The sequence below is a fragment of the Hippopotamus amphibius genome, chromosome 2, assembly GCF_030028045.1.
Source record: "Hippopotamus amphibius kiboko isolate mHipAmp2 chromosome 2, mHipAmp2.hap2, whole genome shotgun sequence".
NCBI lineage: Eukaryota > Metazoa > Chordata > Mammalia > Artiodactyla > Hippopotamidae > Hippopotamus > Hippopotamus amphibius.
In genome coordinates this window covers 230,358,311-230,385,749 of record NC_080187.1, presented here as the reverse complement: position 1 = coordinate 230,385,749, position 27,439 = coordinate 230,358,311, and the positions used below count along the sequence as shown (strand labels likewise).

The window sequence follows — 27,439 nt, the reverse complement described above, 5'->3', positions numbered from 1 at the left end:
TTTTCTTTTTTCTTTTTTTTTTTTTCTTGGTTCTCCCTCTCTTTACACTCTTCATTTTTTAATTAATTTTATTTTGGTATAATTTAAAGTGTACAGTTAGGACTTCCTAGGTGGCACAGTGGTGTAGAATTCACCTGCCAATGCAGGGAACATGGGTTCGAGCCCTGCTCTGGGAAGATTCCATATGCCACGTAGCAGCTAAGCCCGTGCGCCACAACTATTGAGCCTGTGTTCTGGAGCCCGTGAGCCACAACTATTGAGCCCACGTGCCACAACTATTGAAGCCCACACGCCTGGAGCCCGTGCTCTGTAACAAGAGGAGCCACTACAGTGAGGAGCCCACGCACCACAGTGAAGAGTAGCCCCGCTCGCGTCAACTAGAGAAAGCCCGTGTGCAGCAACAAAGACCCAATGCGGCCAATAAATAAATTAAATAAATAAATAAATTTATTTAATAAAAAGTGTACCGTTAGGTGAGTTTTGACAAATGTTTACATCTCTGAATCTACCCTCAGTCACAGTATAGAAGATTTCCATTAGCTCTCAACTCCAACCTAACAGTCATTGATCTACTCTGTCACTGTGGATTTGTTGTCATTTTCTGGAATATTGTGAATGGAATCATGCAGTATATATACCCTTTTTTAATTGGCTTCTTCCACTTACATGATGATTTTGAGATATATTCAGGTTGTTGCATGTATCAATTAGTTTCTTATTACTGATGAGTTGTGTTACATTGTAAGAGTAGTATTCCACTAATATGAAAATACCACATTTTGTTTATCCAGCTGGGTTATTTCCAGTTTTGGCTTTTGTGAGTAAAGCTATTACAAATATGCTTTTCATTTTCTTAAGTAAATAACTAGGAGTGGAGTGTCTGAGTTGTGTATGTTTACCTTTATAAGGAACTGCCAAAGTGCTTTAAACAATTCTCATTTCACATTCCCGACAGCTGCTTATGAGAGTTCCATTTCCTCCACATCCTCACCAACACTGGGAATTATTAGTCTTATTAATGTTGAGCACTCGGATGGGTATATACGTGTCTTGTGGTTTTAATCTGCAGTTCCCTGACCTGAATTGTAGAGCACCTTTGCATATGCTTCTTGGCTATCCTTATGTATTCTTTGGTGAGGTGCTTGTCCAAATCTTTAGCCCACTGGTCTGCTTATTATTGAGTTGTATGAGTTCCTTATTTATTTTGGATACAACTTCTTTGTCAGATATACATAATATATTCTGTGAATATTTTGTCCCAATATGTAGCTTGCCTTTTGTTTTCTCAACAGTATCTTTCAAAGAGCAGGGTGGTGGTGGTGGTGGTGGTGGTGGTGGTGGTGGTTTCTTGTAGTAAAAGGCAGTTTTTTTGTGGGGGGTGTGAGTGTCCTAAGAAATCTTTGTCTACTTAAATTTTCTTTTAGGTCTATGATACATTTAGAATTAATTTTTGCATATTGTGTTAGGTGAGGTCTAATGTTCTTTTTGAAAAAATATATGACTCTCTCGTTTAGCACTGTCTGTTGAACAGATTTCCCTTTTCCCTTGAATTGCCTTTGTCCAAAATAAATGGCTGCCTGTATCCGGGTTTGTTTCTGGGTCCTCTCTTCTATTCCATTCATTTATATATAGTCTTATTATTTAGCCAGTAGTTGTACTGTTTTAATTCCTGTAGTTTTATGATGTCTTAAAATCAGGTGGTTTAAGTCTTCCAACTTTATTCTTTTTAAAAATTGCTTTGACTTTTATAAAGTTTATAAGGAAATGAGAACAATTCTATAATCAACTTGTTCAAAAGAGTAAGCTGGAATTTTGATTAGAATTCCATTGAATATTTAGCTCAGTTTTGGAGGAACTGACTTCTTAACCATTCTTGCAATTCATTGACATGGTATATAATATATAGTGTGTAATATAATATGTATAATTATTTGTCATTTTTAATTCTTTTTGTTACTTTCCTGTAACCATTTTGCTTCTCATCAGGTTCTTCACATGCAAGTGAATAAACACAGAAACTTGTAGCCATTCGATATTAAGGTAGAAAAGTTTGAGATGATTAAAATTTTGAGATTTGGTAATGATGTGAAAATATTTTCTTTACATTTACTTCACATACCTAGTGTAACTTATGAGATACAGAATGAAAGAGGGCTACCATATAGTATAAACCTTAATTTCTTATAGTTTTGGATTAAAAGATATATGAGTTCTAATATTTTATTTGTGTATCCTAGTAGATTACTAACTTTCCACTTTGAGATAACTACATTTACTAGGTAGTTAGGAATTAAGAGTGCTTCAGTATATTGTTTTTAAAAGCGTCATACTCCAGTCTTTTGCAGGCATTAGTATCCAGCAAAACGCATGCACACAACACGTACAAAAGGAAATTACAAATCCTTTTCTTGAAATGGATTAATAGATTCAGCAAGTGTAATGTGCTTAAATTTTCCGTTATGCTAGTAAAATAATGTTGTTTTTTTTAAAAATTTTAACAGATATCAGACACCCTGAAGAGCTTTCTCTATTGAAAAAACCCAGAGATCCAACAAAGAAAAAAAAGAAAAAGCTAGATGACCAGTCTGAAGATGAGGCACTTGAATTGGAGGGGCCTCTTATCACTCCTGGATCAGGTGAGGCGTTGAGTAAGCACGGGCTCAGTGTGAGAACCATGGACTGTATGCCTCCGTGTGTGTGTTTAAGTGAAGTACAGCTGATGTACAATGTTGTGTTAGTTTCAGGTGTACAGCACAGTGGTTCATTTATAGCACATGTGGGTGTGTAAATCAGAAAAAGAATATATATGTTCTTTTTCATATTCTTTTTGCTTATAAGTTATTTAAAAATATTGAGTACAGTTCCCTGTGCTATATAGTAGGTCTCCGTGTGTGTGTTTGACGTGGGGATAAATGGACTGTGTAGGTCAGGAGGGTGGTCAAGCTAAAGAGCGCTCTCCCTCGGCATCTTCCCCTCGGCCTCGAGCTCATCATCAGAGTCTGTCACGCGCAGACCATCATGTCAGGCGTTAATAGCTGTACCGATGAGAGGAAAAGCTGGTTCTCTGCTCAGGAAGAGTCAGAAGAAGACAGTACCTTAACTGGCCTCAGTTCTTTTCTTTGTGGAAGATGGACAGGTTTTTAGCATTTAGTTCCATTTTTGGAGTATTTTGTGAAAACTACCACTATTTAGTTAAGACTAAATTACTTTTATCAGGTTGGTCAAAACCTTCCCTATGCTTTGCATAGGCTGGTCTCTTAGTGCCTCTCTTCTTCCTTTAAGGTGTTGCTCTTTTAAGAAGCTTTCTTAGGTATCCCTCTGTCATAAGTCACCAGCCTTTCCTGTGTTGGGTGTTAACACTACATGTTCTCCCCTATAATTGTGAGCCCCTGCATGAAGAGACTTACTTTCTTTCTTTCTTTTTCTTTTTCTTTCTTTCTTTCTTTCTTTCTTTCTTTCTTTCTTTCTTTCTTTCTTTCTTTCTCTCTCTCTCTCTCTCTCTCTCTCTCTCTCTCTCATTGTAGTTATTATCTTTATTGATGCTCAGATTGTTCCCATTTGTACCCAAGGCGGGGTTCTTTAGTTGACCCCAGAATCTTTTTGGCATACCCTGGTAATTTTTTTATTTGTTTTGTTTTGTTTTTTGTAACTTCCCTGCTATCCAGTATAACATGGCATTCTGAGCTCATCTTGTACAATTTCTTTTTTTTTTTTTTTTTTTTTTACAATAAACTGCATATATTTATAGTGTACAATTTGGTATCCTAATCTGCCAATTCATTCCCCCCCAACCCTCCCTGCTTTCCCCACTTGGTGTCCATATGTTTGCTCTCTACATCTGTGTCTCTATTTCTGCCTTGCAAACCGGTTGATTTGTACCATTTTTCTATAGTCCACATATATGTGTTAATATACAACATTTGTTTTCCTCTTTCTGACTCACTTCACTCTGTATGACAGTCTCTACGTCCATCCGTGTCTCTACAAATGTCCCAGTTTCATTGCTTTTTACAGCTGAGTAATATTCCATTGCATATATATACCACATCTTCTTTATCCATTCATTTGTTGATGGACATTTAGGTTGCTTCCATGTCCTGGCTATTGTAAATAGTGCTGCAGTGAACATTGGAGTGCATGTGTCTTTTTGAATTATGGTGTTCTCTGGGTATATGCCCAGGAGTGGGATTGCTGGGTCATATGGTAGTTCTATTTTTAGTTTTGCAAGGACCCTCCATACTGTTCTCCACAGTGGCTGTATCAATTTACATTCCCACCAGCAGTGCAAGAGGGTTCCCTTTTCTCCACACCCTCTCCAGCATTTACTGTTTGTTGATTTTCTGATGATGCCCATTGTAACCGGTGTGTGGTGGTACCTCATTGTAGTTGTGATGTGCATTTCTCTAATAATGAGTGATGTTGAGCAGCTTTTCATGTGCCTCTTGGCCATCCGTATGTCTTCTTTGGAGAAATGCCTATTTAGGTCTTCTGCCCATTGTTTTATCGGGTTGTTTGTTTTTTTGAGATGAGCTGTGTGAACTGTTTATCTATTTTGGAGATTAATCCTTTGTCTGTTGATTCGTTTCCAAATATTTTCTCCCATTCTGAGGGATGTCTTTTCATATTGCTTATAGTTGCCTCTGCTGTGCAGAAGCTTTGAAGTTTCCTTAGGTCCCACTTATTTACTTTTGTTTTTATTTCCATTATTCTAGGGGGTGGATCAAAAAAGATCTTGCTGATATTTACATCAAAGAGTGTTCTTCCTATGTTTTCCTCTAGGAGTTTTATAGTGTCTGGCCTTACATTTAGGTCTTTAATCCATTTTGAGGTTATTTTTCTGTATGGTGTTAAAGTTTTCTAATTTCATTCTTTTACGTGTAGCTGTCCAGTTTTCCCAGCACCACTTATTGAAGAGGCTGCCTTTTCTCCACTGTATATCTTTGCCTCTTTTGTCATAGATTAGGTGACCATAGTTTATCTCTGGGCTTTCTATCCTGTTCCATTGATCTGTATTTCTCTCTTTATGCCAGTACCATACTGTCTTGATCACTGTAGCCTTGTAGTATAGCCTGAAGTCAAGAAGCCTGATTCCACCAACTCTGTCTTTCCTTCTCAAGATTGCTTTGGCTATTCGGGGTCTTTTGCATTTCCATACAAATCGTAAAATTTCTTGTTCTAGTTCTGTGAAAAATGCCATCGGTAACTTGATCGGGATTGCATTGAATCTGTAAATTGCTCTCAGTAATATACTAATTTTCACAATGTTGATTCTTCCAATACAAGAACATGGTATGTCCCTCCATCTGTTTGTGTCGTCTTTGATTTCTTTCATGAGTGTCTTATAGTTTCTGAGTAAAGATCTTTTACCTCCTTGGTGAGGTTTATTTCTAGGTATTTGATTCTTTTTGTTGCCATGGTGAATGGGATTGTTTCCTTAATTTCTCTTTCTGATCTTTCATTGTTAGTGTATAGAAATGCAAGAGATTTCTGTGTGTTAATTTTATATCCTGCAACTTCACCAAATTCATTGATTAGCTCAGGTAGTTTTCTGGTGGCATCTTTAGGATTTTCTGTGTATAGTATCATGTCATCTGCAAACGGTGACAGTTTGACTTCTTTTCCAATTTGGATTCCTTTGATTTCTTTTTCTTCTCTGATTGCTGTGGCAAGGACTTCCAAAACTATGTTGAATAGTAGTGGCAAGAGTGGACATCCTTGTCTTGTTCCTGATCTTAGAGGGAATGCTTCCAGTGTTTCCCCATTGAGAATGATGTTTGCTGTGTGTTTGTCATATATGGCCTTTCTTATGTTGAGGTAGGTTTCCTCTTTGCCCACCTTCTGGAGAGTTTGTATCATAAATGGGTGTTGAATTTTGTCAAAAGCTTTTTCTGCATCTATTGAGATGATCATGTGGTTTTTATACTTCAATTTGTTAATATGGAGTAGCACATTGATTGATTTGCGTATATTGAAGAATCCTTGCATTCCAGGGATAAACCCCAATTGATCATGGGGTATGATCGCTTTAATGTGTTGTTGGATTCTGTTGGCTAGTATTTTGTTGAGGATTTTTGCATCTAAATTCATCAGTGATATTGGTCTGTAGTTTTCTTTCTTTGTAGTATCTTTGGTTTTGGTATCAATGTGATAGTGGCTTCATAAAATGAGTTTGGGAGTGTTCCTTCCTCTGCAATGTTATGGAAGAGTTTGAGAAGGATGGGTGTTAGCTCTTCTCTGAATGTTTGATAAAATTCACCTGTGAATCCATCTGGTCCTGGACTTTTGTTTGTTGGGAGATTTTTCATCACACTTTCAATTTCATTCCTTGTGATTGGTCTGTTCATATTTTCTATGTCTTCCTCATTCAGTCTTGGAAGGTTATACCTTTCTAAGAATCTGTCCATTTCATCCAGGTTGTCCATTTTATTGGCATATAGTTGCTTGTAGTAGTCTCTTATGGTGCTTTTTATTTCTGTGGTGTCTGTTGTAACTTCTCCTGTTTCATTTCTAATTTTATTGATTTGAGTCCTCTCCCTGTTTTTCTTGATGAGTCTTGCTAGAGGTTTATTGATTTTATGTATCTTCTCAAAGAACCAGCTTTTAGTTTTATTGATCTTTGCTATTGTTTTCTTTGTCTCTATTTCATTTATTCCTGCTCTGATCTTTATGATTTCTCTCCGTCTACTAACTGGGTTTTGTTTGCTCTTCTTTCTCTAGTTTCTTTAGGTGTGGGGCTAGATTGTTTATTTGGGATTTTTCTTGATTCTTGAGGTAGGATTGTATCGCTATAAACTTCCCTCTTAGAACTGCCTTTGCTGCATCCCATAGATTTTGGATCGTTGTGTTTTCATTGTCATTTGTCTCTAGGTATTTTTTGATTTCCTCTTTGATTTCTTCAGTGAACTCTTGGTTATTTAGTAGCGTATTGTTTAGCCTTCATGTGTTTGTGTTTTTACAGTTTTTTTCCTGTAATTGATTTCTAATCTCATAGCATTGTGGTTGGAAAAGATGCTTGATGTGATTTCAATTTTCTTGAATTTACCAAGGCTTGATTTATGACCCAAAATGTGATCTATCCTGGAGAATGTTCCATGTGCACTGGAGAAGAATGTGTAATCTGCTGTTTACGGATGTAATGTCATATAGATATCTATTAAATCAAGGTGATTTATTGTGTCATTTAAAGCTTGTGTTTCCTTATTAATTTTCTGTGTGGATGATCTGTCCATTGGTGTAAGTGGGGTGTTAAAGTCCCCCACTATGATTGTGTTCCTGTCGATTTCCTCTTTCATAGTTGTAGGCATTTGCCGTATGTATTGAGGTGCTCCTATATTGGGTGCATATATATTTATAATTGTTTTCTCTTCTTCTTGGATTGATCCCTCGATCCTTATGTAGTGTCCTTCCTTGTCTCTTGTAACGTTTTTTACTTTAAAGTCTATTTTATCTGATATGAGTATCGCTACTCCAGCTTTCTTCTGATTTTCATTTGCATGGAATATCTTTTTCCATCCCCTCACTTTCAGTCTGTATGTGTCCCTAGGTCTGAAGTGGGTCTCTTGTAGACAGCATATATATGGGTCTTGTTTTTGTATCCATTCAGCCAGTCTGTGTCTTTTGGTTGGAGCATTTAGTCCATTTACAATCAAGGTAATTATCGGTATGTATGTTCGTATTACCATTTTCTTAATTGTTTTGTTTTTGTTTTTGTAGGTCCTTTTCTTCTCTCATGTTTCCTGCTTAGAGAAGTTCCTTTAGCATTTGTTGTAGGGCTGGTTTGGTGGTACAGAATTCTCTTAGCTGTTGCTTGTCTGTAAAGCTTTTGATTTCTCTGTCGAATCTGAATGAGATCCTTGCTGGGTAGAGTATTCTTGGTTGTAGGTTCTTCCCTTTCATCACTTGAAATATATCGTGTCACTCCCTTCTGGCTTGCAGAGTTTCTGCTGAGAAGTCAGCTGGTATCCTGATGGGAGTTCCCTTGTATGTTGTCATTTTTCCCTTGTTGCTTTCAATGACTTTTCTGTCTTTAATTTTTGTCAGTTTGATTACTATACGTCTTGGTGTGTTTCTCCTTGGGTTTATCCTGCCTGGGACTCTCTGTGTCTCCTGGACTTGGGTAGCTATTTCCTTTCCCATGTTAGGGAAGTTTTCAACTATAATCTCTTCCAGTATTTTCTCGGATCCTTTCTCTCTCTCTGCTCCTTCTGGGACCCCTATAATGCTAATGTTGATGCATTTAACATTGTCCCAGAGGTCTTTTAGGCTGTCTTCAGTTCTTTTCATTCTTTTTTCTTTATTCTTTTCTGCATCAGTGATTATTACCATTCTGTCTTCCAGGTCACTTATTCACCCTTCTGCCTCAGTTAATCTGCTATTGGTTCCTTCTAGTGTATTTTCATTTCAGTTATTGTGTTGCATATCTCTGTTTGTTTGCTCTTTAATTCTTCTAGGTCTTTGGTAAACTTTTCTTGCAATTTTTTGATCTTTGCATCCAGTCTTTTTTCAAAGTCCTGGATCATCTTCACCATCATTATTTTGAATTCTTTTTCCGGAAGAGTGCCTATCTCCTCTTCATTTAGTTGTTTTTCTGGTGTTTTATCTTGTCCCTTCATCTGGTACAAAGTCTTTTGCCTTTTCATTTTCTCTGTCTTTCTGTGGCTGTGAGTTTCACTTCCACAAGACGAAATACTGCTGATATTGCTTGATTCTGCTGTCTGCCCTCTTGTGGCGGAAGCTATCTAGGAGGCTTGTGGGTGCTTCCTGATGGGAGGGACTGATGGTGGGTAGGGCTGGGTGGGCGGAACTCAATAAAACTTTAATCCAATTTGGTTGGTGGAGCTCAGTGACACTTTAATCTGCTTGTCTGCCAATATGTGGGGCTGTGTTCCCACCCTGGTGGTCCTTTGGCCTGAGGCAGCCCAGCACTGGAGCTTACAGGCTCTTTGGTGGAGCTAATGGTGGACTCTGGAAGGGCTCACGCCAATGAGCACTTCCCAGAACCCCTGCCGCCAGTGCCCCTGTCTCCTCGGTGAGCCACAGCTGCCCCCCACCTCTGCAGGCAACCCTCAACACCAGCAGGTAGGTCTTGTTCTGTGTTCTCTGGGGTCACTGCTCCTTCCCCCTGGGTCCTGGTGAGCACACTTGTTTGTGTGCCCTCCAAGAGTGGAGTCTCCATTTTCCCCATTCCTGTGGATGTCTGTCTCATTGCGGCTTCTCCTTTGTCTCTGGATGTGGAGTTTTTTTGGTGAATTCCAGTGTCTTTCTGTCGATGATTGTTCAGCAGTTAGTTGTAATTCCGGTGCTCTTGCAAGAGGGAGTGAGCGCATGGCCTCCTACTCTACCATCTTGATTCTTCCCCTTCCTTCCTTCCTTCCTTCCTCCCTTCCTCCCTTCCTTCTTTCCTGTGTTGGGTCTTCGTTGCTGCACAGGGGCTTTCTCTAGTTGAAGTGAGCGGGGGCTACTCTTTGTGGTGCGCAGGCTCCTCATTGTGATGGCTTCTCTTGTTGCGGAGCACGGGCTCTAGGTGTGTGGGCTCAGTAGTTGTGGCTCGTGGGCTCTAGAGCGCAGGCTCAGTAGTTGTGGCGCACAGGCTTATTTGCTCCGCAGCATGTGGGATCTTCCTGGAGCAGGGATGGAACCTGTGTCTCTTGCATTGGCAGGCGGATTCTTAACCACTGCACCACCAGGGAAGCCCTGAAGAGACTCTTCCTTACCCTTTTGTTACCAGGACCTAAGTTAAGTATATAGCATCCAGTAGGAAGGTAGGCAGTGTCTTGAGAAGCTAGATGACTAATTAATTAGATTACATGGTTCTTTAGTCCCGGGAAATTAGTTTCCCGTGTTTCCATTAGCCACGCATTTACAAATTCATTTCTTAGGATAGATCCCAGAAGGAAATAAGTACACTCATTTTACTAATTCAGTTCATTCCTGGGTTTTAAGTTCTGGGGTGGTGATGGTAATGAATGTTAGATACGCCCAGAGCTGTGTCACACACCTGACCCATGGAGTGCCACTGAGCCCTCACCACAAGGCATTGAAGCGGATCTGGTCATTGCTCACATGTAAGGATGAGGAGGCTCTGTTATGGCACCGCAAGGCCAGGAGTGTCTGAGGTCACATGCTTGTAATTTACGTCACTGCTCATGCACTGATTGCATTTGGGAGACACCAAGAAATAAGATAGTCCTTACTCCTAAGTAGTTCATAGGCTATTTGAAACACAGTTACTGTATTTAGGGAGGTAATACGTAAATGTTAAATGAATGTTGTAGAAAATAATGTTATAAGAATTCAGAAGAGAAGACAATTCCAAATAGGGTATATTCAGTTTTGGGGTACGGGAAGTATGTTTGTGAATTAGCTAGGATTCCAATGGCTAGGATTTTGATGGGAAGAAAAGGCAATCCAAGTAGAAAGAATGATATTAACAAAGAACTGTCTGGCAAAAGAAAAGTACAAGATGTGTAAATAAACCATTTGAGCCAATTCCCGGGGGAGACTGTCAAGAAACTTGTGGATCACACTGGAAGGGTATTAGATGTCTGGCTGAGGAAAATGAACACATCATTATTCTAGAAAAAGTATCAAATTTAATTACAGTAAAATGTGGAGTAGGGAATGAGGGGAAAGAATAGTGATTGAAGCCTACAGATTAAGGAGGTGAAAGAGAATAAAAAAATGTCATTAGAATAAGGTTAAAATCTGATTTAGACTTGATGGTTTATATAGATGAAGGCATCTGACAGTAAACACAGTCGCTGTTTTCAGTTATTTGTTAGTTTAAATGGAAACTCATTTAATTCTTAAGACGAAGAACCTACATAGAAAAGTATATTTATGGGATGATTTTAGAGGGGTTGAAATCAGGCAGGATTGGTCTTAGAATTGCAAGTGAGAGCTTTTATATAGTGCTTTAAGAAAAGGCAATTAGAAGACAAAACATAATGAGTTAAGACTAGGGAAAGCTGCAGATCTGTTAGAGTGAGTAACTGTGGGTTTCCTTTCTTCCTTATTTTAAATTGAGGTGCTACATACAGTAAAACGAACAGATTTTAAATTGCAGATGTAAACACTCTGTAACCACCCAGAACTGACGGCGTATAGCATGATACCAGAAGGCCTCTTGCATGCTTTCTCCCAAATAACCACTGTTTGTCTCTTTCGCCGGAGAATAGTGTTGCTAGTTCTTGAACCTCATATGAATGGAATCATACACTGTGTGTGCTCTTTTGTGTCTGTGAAGTGACTCTTTTTTCAGTGAGGGAATTTTTTTTTTAATAGGTTTTATTTGTCTACACCCAAGCAATTTAATTAAAAACATTTGAGGAGTTGATGCGAATGCTGAGAAAGTACACAAAAATAGTGACATGTAGAGGACTGATTGTAGAGAGGACGTCCCATACACATGTGGAAAGTAATGTGATTAATTTTTAAAGGAAACGTTAAATATCTAGTTTGCCTGCTTTTATGGTTTCTCAGTCCTGTTGGTCAGTTATTGGACCAAATGCTGAGAAATATGACCAGTTGCATGCTGTGTCCATAATAAATAGCAGCAGGTCCGCGTATTTCAGCTTACCACGTCTTCAGGGTGTCAGACGCTCTGCTCAGTGCTTCGCAGGTATTCCTGTGCTGCGGGGCGTGGTAGGGAGTGGGTGCAACTCTCATTTCGGTGAGGAGGAGACAGGCTCAGTTCCGCGAGTGCCCACGGCTGCCTGAGTTGTGAGCAGCTCAGTGTGAGCGTGGTGAACAGTTACACACACGTGTGCGTATATTCAGTACATGATCATTATTCTTTAATACATATGTTATCTTTCATTTTATCACAAAACACCTATGATTTTGGTAGCATCATGCCCATTTTACTTACAAGGAAAGAACATCACAAGGGTTAAGTGATTTGCCCAAGGTCACAAAGCTAATTAGGGACACAGCTGGGATTTCAAATCCAGATTGGTCTGGCTCCAGCACTCGTGTTTCTAACCATTATGTGACATCGTCTCTCCAACTGTAACACTTAAATATTTTGTGAATTCTTATAGGAACATTTGATAAAATATTGGTGTGTAAATCATACTTCAACAAAACTTCTTTTTAATTAATTTATTGGCTGTGTTGGGTCATCATTGCTGCGCGTGGGCTTTCTCTAGTTGCGGCAGCTCTTTTTGTGGTACATGGGCTTCAGTAGTTGTGGCACATGGGCTCAATAATTGTGGCTCGCGGACTCTAGAGCACAGGCTCAGTAGTTGTGGTGCACCGGCTTAGTTGCTCCTTGACACATGGGATCCTCCCAGACCAGGGATCAATCCCCTGCAGTGGCAGGCGGATTCTCAACCACAGCGCCACCAGGGAAGTCCCAACAAAGCTTTTTTTAAAAGTAATGTTTCAAGAGGTAAAGGATCATGAGTGAATTAATGATTCTCAGGCTTTCGTCAAATTCTTACACAGAATTATGACAGAATTCTATGTGTTTTTAAATACCTTGCTCACAGGTTGTAACACTCAGGTGACACACTCTTTTGAGTGCTTTGCGGCTTCCCAGCTGTAACTAGGTATTGATAAATGTCTAATCTCCAAGCACCTATGAGGAGGGAACCATTTGAAGTAGCCTCATCCCATGTCTGGGGGAATCAGTTTTTCCAAGCAAGAATTAACTTTACTGTATAGTGCTGACTTACAAATTACTAATTTCAGGATTTATTATGTAAAAAGAAATAGAAAATTACTCCATTAGAAACTTTTCTAAGAAATCTTTCAGGCAGTTAGACAAAGGAAATGTCTGAATCCTAAAGTAATAAAGGAAGTAATCGATACTTAACTTCTTGGCTGTTTTAAACATCAAAACATTTTTTAAAAAACTGTTCTTTAATTTTAAAAGTAATGGGAGTTCCCTGGTGGCCTAGTGGTTAGGATTCTGGGCATTAACTGCTGTGGCCTGGGTTCAGTCCCTGGTTGGGGAACTGAGGTCCTGCAAGCTGCATAATGTGGCCAAAAAAATAAATAAGCATAAAAGTAATGCATGCTCATAGTAAAAATTCAGATATTACAGAATTTTGTTTTTGTTTTTAATGATGAAAGTGGGCTTGTGTTATACACACATTTGTAAGTTGTGTTTTTTTCACTCAGTGATACATACTAAGAGACCTCATATCATTTTTTAATTACAAAAGCTATACATTAAGACAGCCTCAGTATAAAAACTAAAAGTAACGTAGTACAGAAAATGTACTAAACGGAAGGTGAAAACCTGACCTCAGTTTATTCTCTTGGTTCTCCCTGTTGAGAAGGAGCCATTTCTTAATTGCTGTGTGTAAATAACGGTGGTGTAAACAGCTGGAGTACAGCTCGTCAGTGTCTTTTCTATATGTTTTCTGTCTACTCGCATGTCTAGTTTTGGTTTTATATCATTAATGAGAGACATACATATTATATACTGTTCTGCAATATGAGATTTTTCATTGAACAGTATGTTTCTCCCTACTTCTATGTATATGGTATCAAATTTTTCCATGTAGAAAAACTATTTAACTGTTTCTCTAGCTATGTAGTATCTAATTTTTCTGTCAAATATACTCCAAAATGTTTCCCCAGAATTCAAACATACAGTTGACCCTCGAACAATGCGGGGGTTGAGAGGTCGACCATCTTCGAAATTGAAAATCCCCGTATAACCCGTGGCCAGCCCTCCATGCCCAAGGCTCCACTTTCACAGGCTCGACCAACCACAGAGCGTGTAGTACTGTAGTATTTACTGTTGAAAAAAATCCACGTACAAGTGGAACCACGGAGTTCAAACCCTTATTATTCAAGGGTTGACTCTACTCCAGAAAGAGTTACAAAGGCAGCGGTTTTGTACTCCCATCAACAGTATGAAAATGCCCCTTTTCCTACCTTCTGCCTCATACTAAATGTTATAAATCTTTACAAATGTTTGCCAGTGTGACAAGTGGCTCGGAATTACTTTATTTTTATATCCCTGATAAACACTGAGTGTGAATAATAGTTGAATAATATTTCATATATTTATTAGTCCTATTTCTTCTCTTAATTTTCGAATCATGGGCTTTGTTCATTTTCCTTTATCTGTGTTTTTGTTTTCGTGGTACTAATCTTTTGCTGTGACAAGCATTTTCCCTATACTAGCATTTTGTTTTTCAGTTTCTTTGTGGTGTTTTTTACTATACTAAAGTTTCAGATTTTTATGTAGTCAAATATGTTATTTATTTTATAGTTCTGGGTTTTCACTCTTAAGAAAATCTTCACAAATATTGTAGAAATTTTTCTGTATTTCCTTTTAATACTTTTATAATTACTTTATATATTTTAATTTATCTGTAACGGTATGAGCTAGGTATTTTGATGGAAAAATTTCTTAAGTGTATTAAGTACGTCAGTATTTTTTTTTTAAAGGATATATGTGAGTATAATAAGTTATGGGGCAGGTTCTACTGTATTAAAATATAGGGGTACTCTTAGGAGGTGTTAGGTTATATTGGGTTTTTAGTTTCTATAGGAGGTAGCCCCAAGACTCTAGTGCTTATTGACGTCTTTATTTCTCGTCCTTATAACTTTTAAGTTATCATTCCATGTTGTTCAGCAAACTCGTATTTTGTTGCTGAGTACATATGCTACTTCATCTTACCCTATATTAGTTATCTGCTTCAAATATGGTTTAAATTGGGCAATCAGGAGTACATGCTGGTTGGGATTATCACTGAACTGGGACTTAAAAGGAATTTAAAACACACATATCCTCTGACCCAGCAATGCTGCTAGAATTGGGAAATAAGTACAAAAATGTTTATTGGAACATAGCTGTTTGCAATAGCAGTGGTGACATCAGTAATAAAACTCTAAAATGAATAAATGCACACCAATTAGGAATGGCTTAAATAAGTTAGGGTACCTGGGTGGCAGTGTATTTAGCTGCAGTCAGACTGCTGATTTATAGCTTGGCTCTGCAACTTAACAGCTCTTGACATTGGACAAGTGTATTAACTTCTCTGTGCCTCGGTTTGCTCCTTTAAAATGGGAACACTAAATGTTATTACTGTAGCTTGCCTAACAAAAAAGAACAAGTGAGAAAAATGAAATGATCAGATATGAAGTGTAGATTATACAAAGTGTAGGTAAATAAGAGGGAAGGGAATTGACTGGGTGACCGATTCTGTTAAACGTTGTGTAATGTAGGGGATATATTTTCTGTTCTAGAAACTTCATAAAGAAATTTCTAAATCAGTTCCAACTTTACTCAGATCTGAATAGTTATTAAAGCTCATTGTACCAGGACTGAATTTTCAGTATTTTGACATGTTTAGTAAAAGATTGGTTTGCTAGCTCTTTGAAATAAACAATGAGAAGATTCTGCCTAGAAGGTAATTTTTTCCCCCACACCTTATTTACATGCGTACTCTCTATAGCAGAATTATTCTTTGCCCAGCTGGGCTGGAGTAATGTTTTCAGCCCTTTTAATAAGTAACTCTTTCACAAGATGCCTTTGTAGTTGAAGGTTCTTGCTTTTAAAGGTACAGCTAAATATCCCAGTGTTCTTTCTTAAAGGCTAAAAAGGAGCGCGCACAGCTTTTTTGTTGCTTATTTAACAATGTTCACATTCTACAAAGTACTTATTAGTATCCATTGGGAGAACACATTTGGGGTATGAAATCAGGTACCCTGTGGCAAGAGATTTTTTTTTTTTTTAAACTTTGTGTTCTGTCTTGACAAGTTCAAAAATCTCTGGCATTACCACCACTTTTTCATAGGTGATTGTTCCTATCATTGTGTGTTTGGGGGCAGCATATCCTTTAGAGATGAAAGGAGAGAAATTCCTAAGCATACTCCTAAATTATGTAAGGAAAACAGCCATTCCATTAACAATGTGACACCCATTTACACATTTTGTTTTTAAAAAATTATGACTACAGGATAAAATATATTGTTATAACTTTAAAGAGGACATGCTTTTACTTAATGTCATTCTGAATTTTTTTTTCTTAATTTAATCCAACTCCTTAATTTTTGTAGTTTAAGTGACAGAGGATAGATCCTCAGTGGACTGATTCAACATTTTTTTTTAATGTAGCCTCTACTATATGCCTAGCCCTTTAACACTGAGAAAGCAGAAGATTAAAAAGGCAATATCTGTGCAGCTTCAGGGGTTTAATTATAAAATGCACCTATGATAGCCTCTTTCTAGGGCAAAATTTATATATCCCTTTGCTTTAATATTTTATTTGTAAATCTGTTGCAGCCAGTTCAGCTATTCACCAAGAAAACAACATAAAATGATTCTCTTAATTTATGTGAATTTATTGTTACATTGAGCTGTCTTCAAACAGGGTATGGTGATTCAAGGGGCAATAAATGTACATGTTTGTCACTAAACACATGACTAGAGCACAACTTCATTGTTATGAATTGAACAAAAACTTGTTTTACTTAGGTTATGGCTTCTAAGGTTCTTTACTCTTAAATTCACTTGAAATATTTACTTCAGTTTATGATTCACAATTAGGAAAAATCTATGTTTTCCTTTTCCCATTTTCTTTTCATTTTCATTCTTGGTTTCTGTCTTCTATTGTTGCCTTTCCTTTACCTTCTGAATTCCTTTCTTTCCTTTTCTATAGGCACTGATGTTCTTTACATTGGCCCTCTGAAAGGTGAGCCTCGGCACAATTAAAAAGCAAAAGTGTTGGTCTGTCTGCTTCAGCAATATCCTTAACTTATATTCTAACTCTCTTGAGCTGATTTTCTCCCTAGAACTTCCACACTTAATTATATTTTTTGATGTTATTGTTATACACGTTCTTAACATTATTCAAGTAAAGTTAATTTCACATGTTTTTAGGACAGGTAAAATAATGTACTAAAGCTTTCTCTTCCAGAATGAAGCTTGTGTTTCACAGTGTGCTTTATATTTTTATAGCATGTATTACTGAAAACTGAGATAACTGTGCTTCATACTTACTGTCTGTTCTTCGTGTTATGTATTAGGAAGTATATATTCAAGCCCAGGGCTCTACAGTAAAACGATGACCCCCACCTACGATGCTCATGACGGAAGCCCTTTGTCACCGACTTCTGCTTGGTTCGGTGACAGTGCCTTGTCAGAAGGCAACCCTGGTATACTTGCTGTTAGTCAGCCAATAACATCACCAGAAATCTTGGCGAAAATGTTCAAGCCTCAAGCCCTTCTTGACAAAGCAAAAATCAACCAAGGGTAAGTGTTGTGTTTTGTTTTGTTTTGTTTCTCTTTATCAATTACTTCATAATTATTTTTTTGTTTTGTTTTTTACTGAAGCATGGTTGATTTACAGTATCGTGTTAGTTTCAGTTGTACAGCACAGCAGTCCAGTTATACATATATGCATATATGTGTGTGTGTGTGTACATATATTTTCTTCTTCAGATTCTCTTCCCTTAATAGGTTATTACAAAATATTGAGTATAGTGCCCTGTGCTATACAGTAGGTCATTGTTGGTTATCTATTTTATAAATAGTAGTGTGTATATATTAATCCCAAACTCCTAATTTATCCCTCCCAACCAAGGGTAAGTTTTAAAGTATAGATACAATTTAAGAATTTCTTTATCCACATAAAGGTAGAATTAACTCTGTCTTGCTCTGTTCCACTGCTTTTGTTAACTTGTCCAGGTGGCTTGATTCCTCAAGATCTCTCATGGAACAAGATGTGAAGGAAAATGAGGCCTTGCTGCTCCGATTCAAGTATTACAGCTTTTTTGATTTGAATCCAAAGGTACCGAGGGTTTAGAGGGATCTCTTTTGTTCCTTTTTGTTTGTTTTTTTAAAGTTGTTGGGGTAAGGAATTGTTTGGATATATATAGTAAGTCTTGAATAATATTAAAAACCCAAAGCTTTGAACAAAGGCACTTGTATTTTAGAGAAGTCTATTGTTTTAGTAGGTTGGAAGCACAAATAAACCCTTTTCTCTTTAAAATGATTGAATTTTTGGCTGATTTTTATTTTAAAGACATTAGTTAGGTGCTATAGCATTGGTGAAGTTAATGTGGATTTTTTTAACATCTCTCTTCAACTGTGCTTTAAGTAAAAGAAGGTTTCTGAAAGATTACCTATTCAGTTACTTTCAGGTTTCTAATTATATATCCCAGAAGATGTTGCTTCAAAAAATTCTTTTTAAGTTTGTATTTCTCTCAGTTTAATAGCCAAACATTGTAATATGTTTTTGCTGTCAGATGGTTGGCATCATAGGTGCTACTGAAGTACTTTGCTTTTCTGATAAGATTTAAAGTTGCTGTAAAGCTCTGGAGTGTTTTCCCCAAAAACACACATGGCACAGACATTTGGATCTTTTGCTTTCATACCATCCTTGCTGGTGGGGGGACCTCTCTTGTCTGCTTCTCATCTTTTTCATGTCTAGATTATCACCTAGATTTTACTGTATTTATCATTTTAAATTATATGCTTAAATAATTCTTTATACAATTAAAATGTATATTTTATGTATATTTGTATGGGGTGGCAGAGGGCTGTGTATTTTCTTACCATTCTAAGATAGTATTATTAAGATATTGATTTTTATTAACATAACTAAATGGATAATTCAATAACATTTAAGTAAACCTTTTCGGCAAATATGTGTGTGTGTGTGTGCGCCCTCTATTTTGGATTCTTAAAATTATTCAGAAGTAATTACTGTTGCCAAGGACCTGCCACTTTGTTTGGGTGCGCAAGATCTTCCCCGAAATAGTTAATTTACTCTCTGACGATGACGTTAGTGTGGTAGGCTGCAACAACAATACTGGAAAACAGTCAGTTCTACCTTACTTTAACGTCTTCAAGGGCTATAATAGCTAATGGTTATTTCCCTGGAAAATAGCGTACAGAATCTACCTCTAATACTGAATATGTAAAAATCTTTTGGCATATTTTGATGCCATTTTTAGTGAAAAATTAGATGTGGGTGTATATTTGTATACATAACCCTATAGGTACCTTTTTTCCTTATTGTTACTGTTAAAGGTAATATGTTACAAGAGAATCGTGTCTCTTTTGCTGCAGTATGATGCGATCAGAATTAATCAGCTCTATGAGCAGGCCAAGTGGGCTATTCTCTTGGAAGAAATTGAATGCACTGAAGAAGAAATGATGATGTTTGCAGCCTTGCAGGTAGGGGAGAGTTCTGGTAAAGGGGACTTTTCAGAGGAAAGGTAGAGGATTATTTAAATGGTAAAGTGGCATAGTAATTGCAGTAGCATTTTGACAGATAGTGTTTTACTTATTGCTATGTAGAAAGTGAATAGACACTTAGAAGGCAAAATATATGTGAATTTAGTTTAATTTTTTGTCTTATGTAAGAGTTTAGTGGTATACTTAATAGTTACTTTTCTGTATGCTGTAGGAGAAAAATATCTCCCACCTCCAGATGTGTATTAGCGTAAAACTATCCCGTTTTCCCCTGGAAATAAAATCTATATTAACAATCAAATTTCTTCCCTCCCTCCCTGGGTCTTAGTTGCAGCAGGCAGGCTCCTTAGTTGTGGCATGCATGTGGGACCTGACCAGGGATTGGACCCGGGCCCCCTGCATTGGGAGCGTGGAGTCTGAACTGCTGCTCCCCCAGGGAAGTCCCAACAGTCAGATTTGTGAAGTGAAGCTTTGCATAACTTCATAAACAGCCAGGGATGCTAATATTTTAAAACGGGCTGTGGCAGAAATTAATACCTTTTAAGATGTTAAAATTTTAAGAGACTAGTGAAACTAAACGTAAATAAGCTTTTAGAATGATAATCCTTGAGTAGGTAGCTAACGTTAAACTAGTATTTTTCCACATGTGGTTCTTGCATACCACCTGTTTCAGCATCACGGTGGGGCTTGTTACAGAGTTCATTGTCCACTTCATTATTGCTTGTCCCCTCTGTTAAAGTAATATTAGGGTGGCATCCACAAATCAGCATTCTTGGAGACACTGAGGTCTGACTGACCACTAGATTAATATTTCTAGATTAATAATTACAGATGTCTGAGCTGAGGCTTTGGTGAGGTTCTCAGATTATGGTGGAATTCTATTTTCACGTAAAGTTCTGATAAAATTGTTGTTATTTAAGTACTGGAAGCAAGGTTGACCTTCAGTTATGAATATCTTTTAACGATGATTTAGTTTTTCCCTTGGAACATAAGTAAAAGTGCTCTCAGTCTTCCAAATGCTTTTATGTACCCAGAAAAGTTGCTCAGTTAAGACTCAAAAAGTTGTCGTTTAGAGAGGAAGATGAGCTCACTTCTCATTAGTTTACACATTGAAAGAAGGGAATCCAAATGTACGTCAACACTGATAATATAGTGTTTTGAGAATTGAAACATCCATTCAGTGGTACTTTAAGTTGCCTACCTTTTTTGAATAGGTTTTTGTTTACACAGGCCTGCTTTTCACTTTGAGGTATGTATCACTTCTTATATTTTTAATATCTGACAATTACTGTTAAAATGTGTGTTATATCCGGAGACAAATGTGTATGTTTATATTCTTTGTAAACAATTTGAAATATGACTATAACAAAACCAACTATAAAAGGAGTGTTTTTATTGGAAATCTAAATGTGAAAAACTGGGGACACACACCTAGCTCAGTGCTGCATGGAAATTTTTGAAAGTCTCCACACATTCATAGTGGCATGACTGCGTCGATCTGTGAGTGAGAAAGGGTCCTTATATCTTGGAAGACAGAAGCAAATGGCTCCAAATGCTGTTAGAATAAAGCCACTTTAATTGAAATCAAGGTGCCTATATAAGTAGGGAGAAAATGCTGAAGGAAATGCATCAGTTAACGATTATTGTTTACTTCTGTGCATGCTGGGGGCTGCTTGGTGAGGAGTGAAGAGCACAGGAAGATGTAAGAAAAAAAATAAAAAGGTGTCCATGGCAAAGCCAAAAAAAAAAAAAGGGAATCCAAATGAAGCACAGACAGGGAAAATTGTTAATGACAGGTGAATTAGTTTCATTAGTTATTTTCTAGAGACTTACTTAATCAGTTAAGACGCTTACTGTGTTTCTGGATGATTCGGACTATGTGAAGAATTTCTTTTATTAAATTCTGGAGCAGTTTTTTGGAAAGTGTCTCACTTGGTTATAGCTGTTTAGATGTACTCTACACCTTTCTCACTTGGAGCCGTGGGCTCGTAAGTTTCTAGTGAATTTTTTGCTAATGACAGAATAATACATGTAAAATGTATATGGGGAACACCACAGATTTTCTTATATAGTATTTCTTATCTTTTTATTAAAAAAATAATGCATTTTTCAAAAAAGCCAACAGATACATACAGTGCTTGGTACATAGTGGGTGTTCAAAAAAACATATGCTGAGTGAGTGAGTGTACACACATTTGTACTGTCACAGAGATGGGATTATTGTCCAGCTCTCCCAGCTCCCACCTAGTAAACATTAGATGTTCCATTTCAATTCAGCAGAAAACACCTTAGAACCATGGATTTTAATTCATGGAGACCGAATGCCCGAAAGCATAGCTTTCCTGGACCATTTTAGAATCTAGATTCAATAAGAGAATTTTGGAATACAAATCCCCTGAGTTGTCAGAAGCCTTCCCAGAGACTGATCCAAAGCCTCTTGGAAGCCATCCAGTACAAGAAGGGGGAAACTTTGAAAGTGTGGCAAGGAGGTGCCTGTTATTTTTTATTTTAGACGTACATTGTGAACTGTTCTCTCCTTAGAGCTTCTGGTTCCTTGTGTAAAATAAATCTACAGCAGTAAAAAGAAACAAAATAATTCAAAGTAAGAAGCTGTGGATAAAAAAAAAAATAGATAAGTTAGTAACACTGTTTTTCAGGCATTTAGGTCCAATCATGTATTGTAACATTTAACAGATACCCTGTGGACCTCTGAAAGCAAAGCTGAATTTTATGACCCGTCCCACTCACAGCCAGGATTTCTCCAGTAAAACTCGTAAGGACCTTTTGCATCAGAATCAGCTGAGGCACTTAGTAAAAACGGCCGACCCCAGGCTGGACCCCACACTTGCTGCGTCAGAGTCTCTGGGGGTGACCCTAAGCAGCTGTGTTTTCAACCCGCTCTCCATGTGCTGCTTCATACGCTCTCAGGTTTGCAGCCACTGCCTGGGGGCCCCAGCCTAGCTCTTTCTTCATGATGTGTGAACATAGCTTCTACCACTGTAAGGATCTCATTTCAGCACAACTGAAGATCTAGCCAGAGGCGAGTCATTACTAATTCACCAAACCTTAAGATACAGAGGAACGTTAATAATTGGCCTCAGGATGAGTTCACTAGATGTGTCCATGAACAGGTTGTGTTCAGTGATGAATCCTTCAGAAATATGAACTGCGCCTTAGTGCTTTGCAAGATAACGGATGAAGTGATTTAAAAGTTCTGCGTAGCTTTGTATAAAACCTCTCTAAAGTTTAGCATCAAAATCTAATCATTAATATTTGCTCTAAACCACGCATCTAAGTGTATTCAAAATCATGACTAGTTCTATACCCAGAGACTTTTCTAGCGACACGTAGGAGGAGTTATCACGACACATACGTGTATGTGTGTCGGTGGTGTACATAGTCACATGTGAACGTGTTCTGCCTTATTCTGATGTATAGACGAGAATGTAAATGTCATCTCTCTCTGATGAGGTTGTCAGCATTGAATTGAGGATGGGGGAACGTGGAACGTTAGTTTTCAACATAATAGTGATAACTAACTTTCCCCTGCTGGATGGTAGTAGTCACATAGGGTGACCAGTGTTCGTCCCTTTCTGCAGAAGACCGCATGCATGTTCTGCTCATATTCTGCTAGTAATGTGTCGGTTCTGGCCTGCACTTTAGACGTGGAATCCTACAGTGGGGAAAAAGGCAGTTAAAAGTCTCTGCTCGTGTAGAGTTCAGCGGACGATATGTTAACTCTAAATCCTAGGGACTGCCAAACTGAATTTGTATTTGTCCAAAGACCCTGCTTTTTTGAGTAAATGTTTATTAGCAGGTTTAGGACATTGATTTCAGGTGCCATGCCCATTATTTTCCTATCCCAATGCTTGGAGACGTTCAGCTTTTCAGATTAGGTGATGAAAAGCATTCAATATAGATACTGATAATAGTCTCCTTTTATAGTTAGAACAATCATTTAAATATCACTTCTGGTTTCAGTATCATATCAACAAGCTGTCGATCATGACATCAGAGAATCATCTGAACAACAGTGACAAAGACGTGGATGAGGTTGACGCCGCCCTTTCAGACCTGGAGATTACTCTGGAAGGCGGTAAAACGTCAACAATTTTGGTGCGGTGAATCTTCTACCTACTGATGTAGTTTAAGTTGGTGCTTATACATTCTTGGGAAATCAGGTTTTCATGACGTGTTCAGGGGATATAGAGAAATATTGAATGCTTTAGAGAATACAGACATCGATTTTCCAGAAACTTTCAGGGAAATTTTTTACGTTAATACTGTTCTAGTCCCTAGTGCTTCCAAGACAGTAAAGGTGGATCTTCTGACAGTCTGCACATTCTCTTACAAATAGTGGGAGAATATTTCTGCAGAGGAAAAGTTATCTCAAGTCATGGTAAAATCCATTTAGTGATCTCCAAATTTGAAATATTACAAAAAGAAGAGAAAAATAGATCTCAGGAAAATTTTTAAATGTTTACATTTTAGTTATTACAGAAACGCTATTCTCAGAGCTGTTAACGATTTATAAAATTTCCATATGTAGCTGTTAAAACAGTTTTAGCTATATTAGAATCAACACTATATTTTTGTGGGTTGTAGAAACTGCTATTTTGATCAAAATTTTAATAGCTTTTTATGCCATTTGAAAATGCCATTGTACTATATGACCATATACTATATTGTACCTTTAAAATCTTTAAAATCTGTATTTTATGTATTTTTCTTTCTTTCTTGAATAAGCTCGTTCTTGATATCAATACTGAACATGAGAGTTTCAAATTTTTTAAAAATGAGAAAAAAAATGATTTAATTCTTCTCCTAGGGTGACATCACTTCCATTCCTGAACTTGCTGACTATATTAAAGTTTTCAAGTAAGTACAAAAGGGGAGGAATTCCAAATGTTAATGAATAATTGTCAGTTTTATAGTCATGTTCACATTTTTGAAATTTACTGTGACTGGCAAATGCATCTCTAAAAGCATTTACCAATTAGATGAACACTAAATTATAAGGAGGAAAAATAACCATCTTTACCAAATTAAAATTGCAGTACTTATTAAGTTGTTTTATCTGATAAACACTTTCCCTGGAGGGGGGACTGTGTAGCCTGGCGGGCTGCGTCGTGCAGGCTATGAGACACGCGTCGGCGCAGCCGTGCAGCACATGCGTCTGGGTGAAGGCAGGATGTGATGAACTGCTGCTGTCAGTGGCTGTTTCTTTGTTCAGAGCCCTAAAATCTGTTGAATTCTGTTCATTCGTTCATGGGACGTTTTATAACACGCTTCTAGTGTAACTTATCTAAACTTTAAACAGTCAGTCTAGTCCTATTTCCCAGCGTCAGGAGAGCTAGGCAGCCAGGCAGGAGGGGGAGAGGAGGCGAGGTGCAAGAGGAGACGGGAACCATTTACTGCAGCTGAGCGTGCGCCAGCTCCACGTGTGCAGCACGTCTCAGCGCGTGGCACCGTGCCAGCTGCTGCTGCCTCCCCCACTCTGTCCTCCCTGCTCACACCATTTTCATCTACACACCATTTCGTCTGCCTGCACTTTTCCTCGTCCTCCCTTCCTCGTGCTGCGTGTTTGCCTTGGAGTGGCAAATTACAGTCACCCCCGAAATACATCCCGGACACATAAGCACTTCCCTCCCTCTAGTCTTGTCGGCTAGGCTTGCTTGTTTAGAGAGGCTCTAAAGGCAGCCCTGTGGACACCACGAACCTGCAGGTAATTACAGGACCGAGGAACCTTCCAATTATTGACATTTACTTCACCTTTATTTATTTTTTAAAAAATTTATTTTATTTATTTTTGGCTGCATTGAGTCTTCATTGCTGTGCGCAGGCTTTCTCTAGCTGCAGAGAGTGGAGGCTACTCTTTGTTGCGGTGCATGGGTTTTTGTTGCGGTGGCTTCTCTTGTGGCTCACGGGCTCTAGAGCGCAGGCTCAGTAGTTGTGGCACGCGGGCTTCGTTGCTCCGCAGCATGTGGTATCTTCCTGGCCCAGGGATCGAACCCATGTCCCCTTCGTTGGCAGGCAGATTCTTAACCACTGTGCCACCAGGGAAGTCCCTATTTCACCTTTATTTTCCTGTCCTTTCCATGTGACCTGCTAGTGATAGAGACAGCTACGACTGACGGAAATACTAAAATGTTGGCCTCGCTGTTTCTCTGCCCGTTTGCTGTAAGGTCTTCCTGCAGAGGTGGGTGGATTAAGAAGGGGCACATCCAGTAACAGCAGCACTGAATGTAACGCCCTGACCAGAGGGAGCTGAACCAGCACATGTGTACCGAGCCTCAGCCCTGCAGCACTGATAAAGCTATTTCAGAAGCTTTTTTTTCCTTCTGTTTGACACTTAGGCCAAAAAAGCTGACTCTAAAAGGTTACAAGCAGTATTGGTGCACCTTTAAAGACACATCTATTTCTTGCTACAAGAGCAAAGAAGAGTCCAGTGGTACACCAGCTCATCAGATGAACCTAAGAGGTAAGGAAGGCCTTGGAATGACCAGTATTGGTGGTGGAGTATCTATTGGCTAATAGTCAATAAACTTCATTTTGCTGGGGGATAAAGGGGTTTTTTTAGCAGTTCTCTTACTCCTTTAGGTACTTTTTTTATGTTTAGTATTCAATTTCACATGAATATTTTGTTATAATCTCTGTACAGTGCTCACCTGAAGTGTGCGATGCTGCTTTTATCCCAAGTAATTTATGGTGTCTCGTCTCTGTTCTTCAGCATAGCTGCTGCTTCCTTGCTTCCGGTGCTGCCTCACTCTCATCTGTGTGTGGTCACCTCCTCCCGGTCTTGGCTGGTTTCTCCCTTCCTCGTCAGCATCCCCCTCTTCCCGACCTCCACTGGGAACAAGCTGGTCTCTTGGTTTTCTGGCTCACCAGTGGGTCAGTCACCTGCAGGTTTAGCTGAGTTCTTCCCCTTTCCCAGCACCTCTTCCTGCATGTTTCACCTGCAGCACTGCCCGGGCAGTCCCAGGATACCCCTCTGAGCCTCCTCCTAGCTGACAGCCTGAATCTCATTGGTTTCCTCTTACCTCTTCAGATCCAAAGCTGTCTCAGAACAGGAGTTGGTATTTGAGGCAGACGTTGCTGGACCTCTTTTCACGGTCCTGTGGCGGGCTTGCTTCCTGTAGTCCGGACCGAACCTGGAGGAGGGCTCAGAGCTACTGGTTTTGGTCTTTTCTGTTCCATTCAGGTCTATGGAGTGACGGCTTCATCTCGGTTTTACTGACTGTGGCTCTTCACACTGCTGCTTTTGCGCTCCGCTTGCGCCTGGTGGACGCACTGGTTCAGGTGGTAGGAGAATTTCCTCCCCAGGTTGGTCTGGTTTTTCTGCAGCTGGAGGACGTCCTCTCGCCTCTTCCTGTGATTCTCTGAATGGCCTTTAGCTGGACTTGCAGGTTGTCCCCGAGCCTCTCACTTGTGGTGATGTTACTTAAAACTGCCAGCTCACTTCCAGTTTAGATACCACTTCCTTAGGAAGCTGCAGCCCTGAGAACTGCTCTCCCACAGCTCACAGCACTCACCGCGCCCTCGGCCCCCATGCTTGGTGGAGGATGCGGTAGATTGGCTCCACTGTGCTGCTGTGCCTTCACTTACAGCAAAAGCTGGAAGACTGAGGTACATTTTCCAGACTCATGTCCAGTGAGATTTGGATTCCAGTCAGGTGCACTCTTGTGAGGCTTGAATTCCCAGCTGAGTTAAGGGGTTGCAGAGGCACTTAAGGAAGGCGTTCGGTGTTTCCGGGCTCTGGAGTTGCATCTGTGCGTCTGTGCTCCTAGTTTTCCTTGGTACACTGTGCATTAGAGTATTTTCAGTGTGTGTCACCGAAATGTCCGAATCTGTATTCTACCCAGTAGTCATCCAAACTACTGCTCTGTAGTTACACATGTTTTAACAAACAGAAAAGCCTCTGCCCTAGGCAGAAGACTGCCATGCCCGTGTGTTGAAACTCTGTCATTTTCCTAAACTGTTTAGTTAGACTCACTGCTTTTCTCTCCGAGCCACAAGTTTAACTTTTGGATCTTCACCATTATTTGTTACTCTCAGAATGCATTGCAGCTGTCCTCTTGCTTCCCTTCTAAGCTGCCCAGGACCAGCTCCAATTATCCACTCTTGATGTAGAGACTTAATCTATCTTCTGGTCCCTGTCTTCTCTGTCCCTATTACATCCTTAGTCTTCTCCCTGTATGACTGAGAAGTCAGGTCCTGCTGTGGAGAACAGCTTACAGGGTGTCCTAATCCCACTGCTCCCAAGTCTTCCCAAAG

The 27,439-nt window shown here is 38.9% G+C and overlaps 1 protein-coding gene across 3 annotated transcripts in view; it reads left to right on the top strand.

Moving 5' to 3' along the window:
- FERMT2 (FERM domain containing kindlin 2) overlaps nucleotides 1-27,439 on the top strand; it is a 77,528-nt gene that overhangs the window by 39,366 nt on the left and 10,723 nt on the right. For 2 of the 3 annotated variants that reach the window (XM_057723943.1, XM_057723942.1), the window contains exons 4-11: nucleotides 2,502-2,636; nucleotides 16,626-16,658; nucleotides 16,993-17,218; nucleotides 17,654-17,756; nucleotides 19,040-19,147; nucleotides 23,147-23,281; nucleotides 23,994-24,043; nucleotides 25,522-25,646. In XM_057723943.1, the coding sequence (XP_057579926.1) occupies nucleotides 2,502-2,636; nucleotides 16,626-16,658; nucleotides 16,993-17,218; nucleotides 17,654-17,756; nucleotides 19,040-19,147; nucleotides 23,147-23,281; nucleotides 23,994-24,043; nucleotides 25,522-25,646 (915 nt within the window). The remainder of the gene's footprint in view (nucleotides 1-2,501; nucleotides 2,637-16,625; nucleotides 16,659-16,992; nucleotides 17,219-17,653; nucleotides 17,757-19,039; nucleotides 19,148-23,146; nucleotides 23,282-23,993; nucleotides 24,044-25,521; nucleotides 25,647-27,439) is intronic. The other variant, XM_057723944.1, reaches the window with a different exon arrangement.